The sequence below is a fragment of the Labeo rohita genome, chromosome 8, assembly GCF_022985175.1.
Source record: "Labeo rohita strain BAU-BD-2019 chromosome 8, IGBB_LRoh.1.0, whole genome shotgun sequence".
In the NCBI taxonomy this organism is placed as follows: Eukaryota; Metazoa; Chordata; class Actinopteri; order Cypriniformes; family Cyprinidae; genus Labeo; species Labeo rohita.
The window spans coordinates 33,126,214-33,139,128 of NC_066876.1; the positions used below are offsets into that span (position 1 = coordinate 33,126,214).

The 12,915-nt window shown below is 32.2% G+C and overlaps 1 protein-coding gene across 1 annotated transcript in view; it reads left to right on the plus strand.

Moving 5' to 3' along the window:
* The window catches only part of crb2b (crumbs cell polarity complex component 2b), a 43,743-nt gene extending 31,244 nt beyond the window's left edge, over positions 1-12,499 (plus strand). Inside the window, exons 9-13 of the mRNA XM_051117839.1 lie at positions 2,021-2,186; positions 4,482-5,352; positions 7,546-7,662; positions 7,738-7,864; positions 9,270-12,499. Coding sequence (XP_050973796.1) covers positions 2,021-2,186; positions 4,482-5,352; positions 7,546-7,662; positions 7,738-7,864; positions 9,270-9,491 — 1,503 coding nt within the window. The 3' untranslated portion in view covers positions 9,492-12,499. The remainder of the gene's footprint in view (positions 1-2,020; positions 2,187-4,481; positions 5,353-7,545; positions 7,663-7,737; positions 7,865-9,269) is intronic.
* The last annotated feature ends 416 nt before the right edge of the window (positions 12,500-12,915 follow it).

Sequence of the window (12,915 nt, forward strand, 5' to 3'; positions counted from 1 at the left end):
TCATAGCCCACAGCACAGGAGTGGACATGCGTTTATTGCATGAATGGAACAAGGCACAGTTCAGCTGAATGATGTGTACTTCAATGGTATGCTTTGCGCAAATTAGCAAACTGTACACAAACAAAATAACCAGAACAACAACACTGATATAAGAGCTTGTGGTTTATCTGTCAAATCAGATGCGCTCTCTGCCACTGATCTGTGCTCTCTGCGTTTTCTTGCAGAATTATCATTGGCTGATAGAAAGGTTAAAAATAGCATTTTATTTAAGATGGAACTGGAATCAAGACCCTCAATCACGTCATGATCTATTCTGTCGTGCAGTGCTCAAAACTGTGGACAATATAAGGCCAGTCCACCTTAAAGTAACTTTTGAATCGTTTTTGAACTGGTTCATTAAAACGATCTATCCGAAAGAACCTTTTCGTGGAAACCAAAATGCAAGGCTGCATCCTCAAACTCAGACGTGCTCAGTACCAACTCTTCATTCAGTTTATTTTCGTGAATCGATGTTCAGCGACGTTTCATGACAACAGCCGAGATATGCAGCCTTCGTATGATGCAGCCTTTTGTTTGAGAGGTGCCCATAGATAAGCTTTGTTGAACTGAAAACGACTATGAGTGGGGAGTCGATTCTTCTTGATGGGATTGGAATCGACTCTCGATTCCCAACGCATCGGAATCGATTCTTTTTGGAATCGACTCCCAGCCCTAGTTTGAACAGAGATGCAAAGCGGCTCAGTTGTGACTTGTTTCAAACTACTTTTGACAACGAAATAGAGCAAAATCAGGTAATAGTGTTATAGTCAGACAATGTAAGTTACCTCTTGTTTATTTAACTGTTGTATTAAATCAATATCTCATTTACAAACTGCCTTAAAAATCATTAAAAGCTGTCACCCATCTTAGCTCATTGCGATCTCACAAAGTTCTATTATAATCAACTATTATAAGCTCTCTACACTACACAGTGAATCTCTTATTTACACTCTCTCTACACTTTGTTTATGAAAGGATTCGTCAGATATGTCTGTGATACATTACTCAACGTGAAATGCTGCGCTGTGATTGGCTAAACGGATGTATCGCATTCTGCTGAGAAGGGGGACTGACGTTTTTCTCGTTTTTGGAAAGATGGGGAGAAAAAACATGACAGAATAGCATGACGGATATCGCATTTTGGGTAAAATTAAAAATTACCTTTTCAATATTTCAATATTTTGGCAGGAACTCAATTTAAAAAAGGCGTTTATTGTGTTTTGGAACCAAACTCAAACTTTTGAATGATAGTCTACTTTTTCTGTTGATCTTTACATTCTTAAAGGGGTCATCGGATGCCCATTTTCCACAAGTTGACATGATTCTTTAGGGTCTTAATAAAAAGTCTCTAATATACTTTGATTAAAAATTCTCAATGGTTTTGTAAAACAACACCCTTTTTACCTTGTCAAAATGAGCTCTGCAAAAATCATCTCATTTTAAGGGGTTGTTCCTTTAAATGCAAATGAGCTCTGCTCGCCCCGCCCCTCTCTTCTCTCTGTGGAATGACAAGCTTGTTTACTTGTTTACTACACATTATAAGGAAAGGCGATTGCAAGATTCATAAAAAACGCTGATACACACTTCTGCTGTAAGTGAAGCTGGATCACGAATGATTTGCGTGAACATAGACGTATTTATGTAGATCGGGAGGCGCATTCCCTTCACAAACAAATGTAATCCACTGCTTCTTCAGCTGCTCAGATGTCGGGAGTAAATGACGACCACTATGTTCATTATTACATCCAGCAACACAACACCTCAATCGCTCAGTCGGAGATATTCTTGTCTAATTTACATCCCTGCTTCGGCATCATTATCATTATAGGGTAGATTTGTACATGCACTGCCAACACACATTAATGTTCAAACAACATGAAAAAGTGAAGTTTGCATCCGATGACCCCTTTAAGGGTGTTATTCACTTCTCTAGTGCTTGTCTGGTCTTCTCAGATTTTGCTGTTTGACTCTGTCATTGCAGATGAAGCCGTGTCAGAACGGAGGGAGATGTCGGGTGATCTGGAATGACTTTGTGTGCTCGTGTCCGCTGAACTTCTCCGGGAAGACGTGTGACACTCGCGTGTGGTGCGTGAGCGATCCGTGTGACTCTGGGACTCAATGTGTCGACTTACCTGATGGTTATGAGTGTGAGTATCTCTTCTGTTGAGGCTTCATTGTCAGATGAATTTTGTCTCGTTTCTCAGAAAGAAAATGAAGGTGAAACACAAGCAGCCAGTTAGAATAAATAAACATTTAACTTTTATATTATGTTCTGGGTCTGTTTGACCCTCAACACATTGTTGTCAGAAACAATGAGTTGTCAGAAATACTGGTTATCCTAGGTAGTTTTTCTTGAAAGTGTGACTGTTTGTCATTTAAAGTCATAAATACACTACCAATCAAAAGTTTTTGAACAGTACGATTTTTTAAATGTTTTTAAGAAGTGTCTTCTGCTCACCAAGCCTGCATTTATTTGATCCAAAGTAGAGCAAAAACAGTAAAAATCGTAAAAAATTTTACGATTTAAAATAACTGTTTTCTGTTTGAATATATTTTAAAATGTAATTTATTCCTGTGATTTCAAAGCTGAATTTTTTAGCATCATTACTCCAGTCTTCAGTGTCACATGATCTTTCAGAAATCATTCTAATAATTCTGCTTTGCTGCTCAAAAAACACTTATTATCCTACTGTTTAAAAACTTTTGACTGGTAGTGTAAACCTGGAAAATGTCATCGCTTTGGTGGAATCTGTATAAATTCATTACAGTTTATTACGATTGTGATTTTAGCAGGTCAGTTTGACCCACAAATGTTATGGATAAACGCAGCTACGTTCTGAGGTTGTTTACCTTAACATTTATACATTTGGAAGACACTTTCATTAAACGAAATGGATGCATTGCAGGGTTGTTATAGTAAACTAAAACTGAAAACTTAAACTTTAAAAAACATTTCTGTTACTTAAAATAAAGTTTAACTGAAATAAAATGTAAAAAACAAACATTTTATATCAGCTAGTTTCCAAATTGAAATTTTTTTCATTAACTTTTAGTTTACCTTGATGTACTAAAATAACTAAAACTGAAATAAAATAAAAAAGATATGTTTAAAAAAAAACAAAAAATATTTTAAATGATAAAACATAGAACAAAATTACTAGAGATTTAATTAAAATTTAAATGCAAACAAAATATGGAAATAAAAACTACTTCAAAATGTGAACTTATTTTTTTTAAATTTAAACTTTGAATTTAAAAACGTATGAATATGTGAAAAAAAATATGTGAATTTTCCAGGGAATGGTGATCTTCAGGGCACACTCACCCAAAAAAAAAAAAAAAAAAAAAAATTAATTAAAATAAACAAAATAAAAAAAATGTACCTTTAAAATTACATTTCCTGGTAATATAATGCAATTTAAAAAAGTAAAAAATAAATAAATAAAAGGTGTATTTTTAAAAAAACAAAAACTATTTTAAATGACAAAACATATACAACAAAGTTAATAGAAATTTAACTAAAATTAAAATGAAAACAGAAAATCTGGATATAAAAACTGATTCAAAATTTGAAAAATGTAAACTTATGAATATGTGAAAAAATGTGCATTTTCCTGAGAATTATGATCTTCGTGACACACTCACCAAAAACAAACAAACATTTCCTGATAATACAATATTTACATTTTGTGAAAAAATGTAAAAATAAATTAAAATTATATATTTTTTTTAAAAACAAAAACTATTTTTAATGACAAAACATACTAGACAATGACCAGAATTTTACCTGAAATTAAAACGAAAACAGAAAATATGGAAATAAAAACAGATTCAAAATTTGAACTTTAAATTAAAACTTCGAAAAAATATGTGAATTTCCCTGGGAATCATGATCCTTAGGACACACTCACCAAAAACAAAAAAAAAAAAAACAGTGTTTCACATTTAAAATTACATTTCCTGATAATATAATATAATATTTACATTTTGTTAGATATAATTAAAATAAAACAACTAAAACTAAAAAAATAAAAATACGTTATAAACATTTAAAAATGCTAATAAAAATGATAAAAACAACATAATTACAAAATTACTAAACTAAAATTACAATGACTAAAAATAAAAAAAAAACTTACTAAAACTAAAACAGAAAATGCAAAAATTGAATTGAAATGGAAAACTTTAAAATAAAATTGTAAAATGTAAAAATAAAAACTCAAAGAAAAATAATAGTATCTCGATACTAAAATAAATCTATACATAACATTAAAATCAAACTCAAACGAAGTACTGTAACTTAATACAGGGGTTAAGTATGGTTAAACACGCATAAAGTCAGAAGATGTGTGAGCAGGTTGTCTCAAGCAGCAGATGTTAGTGTTTACCTAAAGAAAGTGCTCAATGTTATCATTCCTGTAATAAACTCCTCCTCACTCCAGGTTTAGCCAACGCCACATTTGAGAGCAATGCTTTGAAGTTCAGTGCCAACGGCTCCTTGTTCCTCCCCGTGACGAGCATCTCAATGCGGCTCCGAACACGTGAGGAGAACGGGACGCTGTTACGCGCCTCCAACCGTCTGGAGTTCTTCTGCATGGGGCTTCTAAACTCCTCGCTCATTGTGAAGTTTCGTGACGGGAACAGTCTGGAGGTGCATGCCTTTGCCAGCGACATCCCTGTATCGGACGGCGACTGGCACCAGGTGGAGCTCTCCATGTCCAGCTCGAGGATCGCGGCGTCCCGTTGGCACCTCACCGTCGACGGACAAGCGGCTGGACTCAGTTTGGCCTCCGCCGGCAACATGGAGTTCTTCAACTCCTCCACCGTTTTGTTGGCAGAGAACTACACCGGCTGTTTGGGCGAGGTGCGGATCGGTGGCATTTATTTACCGTTTTCAGGTCTCCTAGAGGAAAAAGCTCCACAAACGTCACAGTTCATCCGAGTTGGAGGGGTTTCAGAGCCTCGTCTGGGATGCAGCAGCTCCTCATCGTGTCTCTCTGATCCCTGCCAGAACAACGGCACCTGCACGGATCTCTTCAACCTCCTCTCTTGTGAATGTCGTCCAGGATGGACGGGTGAACGCTGCCAGGAGAACATCGACGAGTGTGTCCAGCAGCCCTGCGTCCATGGGATTTGCCGGGACCTGCTGGGGGAATACGTGTGCCATTGCGCTTCCGGATACACTGGGAAGAACTGCCAGCTGGAGGCGGACGTGTGCCAGGAGCATCGCTGTGAGAACGGAGGCTCGTGTGTGGCTGCGTTTACAGGATACACCTGCGTCTGTCCACCTGATCACACCGGACCCTTCTGCCAGTGAGTCTGACCACTCAGTATTTATGTATTTTTTACAGATTTTTGAAAGAAGTCTTTTCTGCATACCAAGGTTGCATTTGTTTGATCAAAAATACAGTAAAAACAGTGAAATTGTGAAATATTATTGCAATTTCAAATAACAAGTTTTCTACATGAATATATTTTAAAATGTAATTTATTTCTGTGATCAGAGATTTTCAGCATCATTACTCCAGTCTTCAGTGTCACATGATCCTTCAGAAATCATTCTAATATTTCTTGTATTTCTCTCTCTATGTGTGTGTGTGTATATATATATATATATATATATATATATATATATTTATACACACAGTCAGATTTTTATTGCATTTATTTAATCAAAAATACAGTAAAAACAGTAATTTTATTACAATTTAAAATTTCTAGAAAAAAATGTATAGATATATATAGATATATAAAGAGATAGGTACTACTAACGTTTTTATTAATATTTAGTATAATTACTTTTTATTTTTATATTTTATATAGTTAAAGTTTAGTAATTTTCTTTATTTTTGTTTTAATAAAGTTAAACTGCTGCCTTGGCAACTCACTGAAATAAAGCAAGTAATTTAAATGTAAATTTTATTTTAATATATTAATTTTTTATATGGCTATATAGTTTTTAGTAGTCTTTGTTTCATTTTTTATACCAATGTAAAGTTGAGAAAATTGAGAAATGTTGTTTCATTATTTATTTATTTATTTTTTTTAAATGATTTTAGTTTTATTTACCTCTATTAATCATATTAGCAATGTTGGAAAAGTCAGATATGTTCCTCTAATAACACTAATGTTACATTTTTAATTTATGTATATATATTTATATATATTTAAAGGGTTTTTTTTTAATTAATATTTAGTACAATTATGTAGATGTATTGTTTTTTTTTTTTGAATTAACTGAGAAATGTTGCCTTGCCAAACTTGCTGATATAATGCAAATAATTTTTCACAATTTTGTTTTAGTTTTAGTCTTATTTTTAGTTACCTCTTATAACCATGTTAGCAAGATTTGGAAAGTCAGATACATTGCTTTAATAACACCAAAGGACAAACTTCAAGTTTACTTTGAAGAAAGTGGCATTTTTAATTTATGCCATACTTTCCTACTAAAAATATTGAATTAAAAAAAAAAAAATAAAATAATAATAATAAAAGATAAATTAAATAAAAATGTTAATTGATGTAAAGCTGAAATAGGATACTGTTCAAGTTTTTAGTATAATTATCAGTTTTTTTTTAATATAGCTATATATATGAATATCTTTAGTTAAACTGAGAAAATGTTGCCTTGCCAAACTCACTGAAATAAAGAAAATAATTTTTTACAATTTTATTTGAATTATTTATTTATTTGTGTATGTATGTATATATTTGTTTATTGGTAGTTTTTCATTTAATTAAATACAATTTAAAGTAAATTTAAATTTTTAATTTATATGAATTTTTAATTTATCCCATACAATTTATCCCATACAAAAAAACTGTTTATTGAAGAAAGCTTAAATAAAATAAAATATAAATATTAGTGGAAAACATAAACAGCTTTAAAAAATATAAATCAGGGTTCCTACGGGGTTTGGAAAAGTGTGGAATTTGATTTAAATATTTTACATGTCTGGAAAAGTATGGGAAAAAGAAAACAGAGTATGGAAAAATATTTGTGTTTCCAGAATTTTGCCCCTATTTAGTTTTTTTTTTTTTTTTTTACAATAGAAACATTAAGAATTAAGGATGTGCTAAACTGGACATTAGGCCTTGATATTAGAGGTACTACCATAAGAAATATATACCAAATACAAAGCTGAAAATAGTGCTTTATGAACCATTTGTGTTATATATGGATATGGTAGGAAAATCTACTGAGAGGTTTGGAAATTTGAGTCTGGAAAAGTATGGAATTTTGAAATGGAAAATGTGTAGGAATCCTGATAAATGTAATATTTTTTTCCCTAATATTTATGTTTTATTTTAGCCTTATTTCAGTGAACATTCATTATTTTTAATGGCTTTCTAAATCAGATTAAACATGTACAATATGTATGCTAAGCTTATCTGGATTGAACCTATTTGAATTTACTACCCATATATCATCTTCTTGTATTTGCACAGTATAGAGTAAATGTAAATCCCTTTATTGATCATTTATCATTGTGTCTCATCCATCAGGTGGCGTTTTCCTCCTCAACAGTGTGATGTGGATTTACAGTGTGAACATGGAGGCGTTTGTAGTGAGGGATCATGGGGAGCGAACTGTACCTGCAGACCGGGCTTCACTGGAGACAGGTGAGACCAGACCAACATCGAAATCACGATTAAATGTGCAGACTGCAGTGAGTCTGATGACTTTCTGTGTTCCAGATGTGAAGTGGACATAGATGAGTGCGAGTCGAACCCGTGTCATAATGGAGGCACGTGTGTGAACAGACACAATCACTACCTCTGTGAGTGTGTGTCTGACTTCAGCGGAGAAAACTGTGATAATACGGTCAGTTCTTGGGTCTTGTTCATTCAGCTAGGCAGTGATTTTGTTTCATGTATGCTTTAAGGGCCCTTTTTTCTGAATTCCATTTTTCTTGTTTTGATTTTTTTTTAAATATTAAAACCTTGACACTTTAAATTGAATGGTTCAGTTAAATTACAGTAATCAAAAAGTATGTCTACTTAATTAAAATCATGAGAAATACAATTTTATTTAAAATTTTAGGACCCTATGTTTTATTCCCCCCCAAATTCCATTTTATTTTGTCCACAAATTAGTTTTCCACTTTTCATTTTTTCTGTATTGTTTTTTTTTTCCCCTAATTTGAATTTTTCTGCATTCTGAAATCAAAGATCAAAAAAAAAAAAATTAAATTAAATTTCAATCACAAAACTCATACAGTTTACCATCAGTGTGTTAAAAGTTAAACAAAAAATGACAACTTAAATTTTTTTTAAATAATTATAAAAATAAAATAATAACTAAGCAAGCAAATAAATTAGTAAATAAATAAATAAATAAATAAATACCAGCATGTCAAACTAATTGAAGTCATGAAACTTTATGTCATGAAAAGTCATGAAAGTTTAACAATAATTTATTAAAAGGTTAACAAAAATTAAAACTTTAGGGCCCTGTGAAATTCATTTTCGTTTTCCACATTTTTTTCTTTTAAATTTAATTTTAAATTTTTCAATGGTTAAATTAAATTAAATTAAAACATATGTCAAATTAATTTAAGTCATAAAATGATAAATTATTCGCCTTCGCCCCCCCCCATTTAATTTTTTTTTTCATTTTAATATTTCTGAATAAGTTTGAATAAATTAAATTTTAGCCATCAAAAACCATGTAATTGAAATTATGAACTTATACAATCTAACAACAATTAATTGCAAGTTTAACAAAAAAATGTAAATTTTAGAGCCCTATGAAATGTTTCTTTTTTCCCACATTTTATGTTTTCTCTTTATTTTTTTCTGGATTGATTATGTATGTACTTATTTATATCTGTTTTAAAGGTTAAAGTAATTTGTAAAATGTAAATTTAAAAATTACATTTTTAAAAGTTAAAAATTTAAATTTTAGCACACTACAAAACCTATTTTTTTATTTTTTATCTAAAATTTCGTTTTATTCTTCTGGATTCTGTTTTTTTTTTCTTCCATTTCATTTTTTTTTTTTTTTTTTGTATTTTGTTTTGAAGGACATCAATTTTTTATTAATCAAAAAGCAGGTCTTAATAATTAAAATCAATACAATTTCAATTTTTTCAATTTTTTTTTAACAATTTTATAATTTCCCTATGAATGAGACACATGAAATGCAATTCTTTTCAGATTTTTTTTTAACATTTAAATATAATTTTTCTGACCGGATTCTGTGTTTTCCTCCTCATGTCATCCTGCAGAAGCAGCAGCAGCAGGAGCGTGTGCCGTGGCTGATGGTGGCCGTCCCGTTGGCGTGTCTGGCCGTCCTGCTAGCAGCGATCGGACTGGTTTGCCTGGTTCTCACCGCCCGAAAGAAACGCCAGTCGGAAGGAACCTACAGCCCCAGTCAACAGGAAGTAGCTGGAGCCCGACTAGAGATGGGCAGCGTGCTGAAAGTGCCTCCAGAGGAGAGACTCATCTGACATCAGTCGTCCTGTGGACGTTTTGGGCCGAACACGCGCGTACCCATGACACTTTAAAGCAGCAAACCCGACGGGTGTGACTTTTAGCCTGTTGATCAAAGCTGCATGTGCCTTCAGTGGAAGGTTAATGGAGGAAAAAAAACAGGTGATTCTCTATCATGAATGTTCACTTTCACCACTACAAGAGCAGAGGACATCTTCAGCTTGGGAAGGTTAGATGAAACCAATGTAAGAAATATAAACTGTGACCAATTTTCATCCCATATGGCAGAAAATATATTTTCAAATATATTTTAAAACATACAAAAATGGCCAAAAAAAAAAAAAATCGATTCACTAAAAAATATATTTTCTACCAGTATATTTTTTGTATGTTTTTGAAAATATATTTTGAAATGCTTTTATGAATACATATTTCTATATTGAAAATATTCATATAGTTAAAATAATTTTTTTTTTACATATAACTGAAAATTGAAACTAAATATATTTTCGATCAATATACTTAATTGCACTTCACTGTTTACAACATATATTTAAAGCATATTTTGGACACAAAAATTATATATGATGTACATTTTCTGCCATATGGGCTCTAATTTTTGTATTTTATACTGTGACGGTAATTCCAGTGGCAGGAAAGCACCAAAGTTTGGAGTTTTTGGCAACATCGAAGGCTTTTTGTCCAAGTAAGTGTTCAGTTTGTGACGCGTTTTGGCTTTTTCATTTGATATATTTTCGTTATTCTCTATTCCAATGAGAACAGGCCATGATTCACAACATTAGGCTTCAATTAATGCCACTTTAGCATGTGGATAAAGGTGTAAAACACTGGTAACATAGGTCAGGGGTTTTCAAACTGGGGTCCGGGGACCCATAGGGGCCCACAAGGAAGTGCTTGTTTGGAAAAAAAAAAAATGTATTAATAAATGTAACAATTGTATTATTATTATTGTAATTATTATTATATTCTATATAACTATTATAATTATTCAAAGAATTAATACAAAATATGATTGAATAAAAATGAAATAAATTATCAAAGAACTAATCAAAATTAGTAAAAATGAAAACAAAGAAATACATATTATAGTAAAATGATTTATAAAATTAAGATTAAAAAAGAATAAATAAATACAATACTTTACTTTAAAATACAGTTTGTTTTAGAAAAAAAAAATAATGTTGTTTAATAGAAACTAAATATTTTCCAATTAATATTTTAGAGTTCTAATATACATTTTTCACAGTGTAAATTGGGTATTTATACAAGAAACTATTTAAATGTCTTTTACGTGTTAGAATGGGAATCCCTTGCACGATGATGATCATATTTGGGGGTCCGTCGCACCCAAAAAGGTTGAAAACCCCTGACATAGGTAATTGTGACAATCATTTAATGTTCTCCCGCTCATGTGAAATAATGTATCTATTTATGGCAACATGTATAGGAATGTGATATCCCTGAAAAGGAGACACAAATTAGAGATTTTATGAAGTCGGCAAGTTACTTGCCCATAGTGTCAAAAAAGCCTTTTAAGTAGAGGCATGTTAATATAAAAATTGAAAATTTCTTCCCTCCATTTCCTTAAGCAAGGTTTTTATGTAATGTGTTTTGACACAAATTCTGTGCTACACTGGACTGCTTTCACAGATGAGGTACGATTAAAGGAGAAGTCCACTTTCTAAAACAAAGTGAGCACATATAATGTACTCACCCTCTTGATTTTCATGTCTTTCTTTCTTCAGTCGTAGAGTAATTGTTTTTTGAGGAAAACATCAGCATTTTTCCCCATATAATGGACTGATATGGTGCCTCGATTTCGAACTTCCAAAATGCAGTTTAAATGCGGCTGTAAACGATCCTGGTTATTTTAATGATAATAATACAATCTATATACTTTTTAATCTCAAACGCTGGTCTTGTCTTACTCTGCCTGGATTGTTTTTTTCCAGTTCATGTCAGTTAGTGTATGTCGAAAAACTCCCATCTCATGTTCTCCCTCAACTTCAAAATCGCCCTATATCGCTATTTTACCTTTTTTGTTAAGGGTGTTTGAGCGTCTTTGCATGTTCACTTTGCAAAGACTGGATCGGTACTTCTGCAGCAGTGTAGGATGATTTTGAAATGATTTTTGAAGTTGAGTGAGAAAATATGGTCAGAGTTTTTCGACATACCCTAACTGTCTTGAGCCAGAATACACAGAGTTCAGTGAGAGCAAGACAAGACGAACGTTTGAGATTAATTATATTCTTTTTAATGAAAATAACCAATCGTTTCGCTAGATAAGTCCCTTCTTTCTCAGCTGGGATCGTTTGAAGCTGCATTTAAACTGCATTTTGGAAGTTCAAACTTGGGGCACCATATCAGTCCATTATATGGAGAAAAATGCAGAAATGTTTTCCTCAAAAAACGATTTCTTTACGAATGAAGAAAGAAAGACATGAACATCTTGGATGAGGAAGGGGTGAGTACATTATATGTGAATCTTTGTTTTGGAAGTGCACTTGAAGTTGATCAAATGAAATAACAGATCTATAATGAACATCGCTGAAACAGCGCAAAGAGCTTTTCTACATGTAAATGTTTTTCTGTATACTGTAAACGTGGTCAGTATTTGATGTTTAACACTGGACTGGTTAAAATCCACTGTGTTGTTTTTCCACTGGATTGATTGATTGTTTCTCTGCTGTTACAGTAATGCTGGGAGATGTGATGACTGTATTTGTATATTTTTATATTGTGTTGTGTCATTTATATCACTTATTTCTACTTGATGTAAATTTTTCAATCTTATTATGAGACAAAAGCATAATTTTATATTGCTGTATGTGACATTACTGAATGTGGCGTTTGAGCAAAGACAGCTGGGATCTTTGTTTTTTTTTTCCTATAATTTTTCAGTCAAACTGATTTCAATATATGAAGGGAATGTATGAACTGATAAAATGCTGAAAAATGTAAGTTGCATTGGATAAAAAAAAAATTGTCAAATGCATAAATGTAGTCCAACATGGATCATGTTGAGGTTCTTTTTTTTGTGAAAGTATGGTCATTTTTTAGTCCATCACTAGTATTATAGAACCAAATGAAATTACAAAATGCCATTCTTCAGATAGTCCCAGGATGCTGAAAAAAAAAGCAATGTTTTTATTATGCCACAGTGTTTCCCTCAACCACCATCTAAAAAAATAAAATTAAATTTTGGTTGCTTATTAGGTAACAAAAAAAGCTACTAAAATCATATGAACCGTGTTTGCCATAATTCTGGCAATTTTGAAATAGCCAATCCAGATTTCTATTTAAAAGCCATGATCTGCACACATCGCTCTTCAGATACTGATGTTCATCTGAAGGGAGTCTCAGAACATTCCAGAGAGAGAAACTCCCACAGACTAAGAAAACACTCATAGCACACCTCCT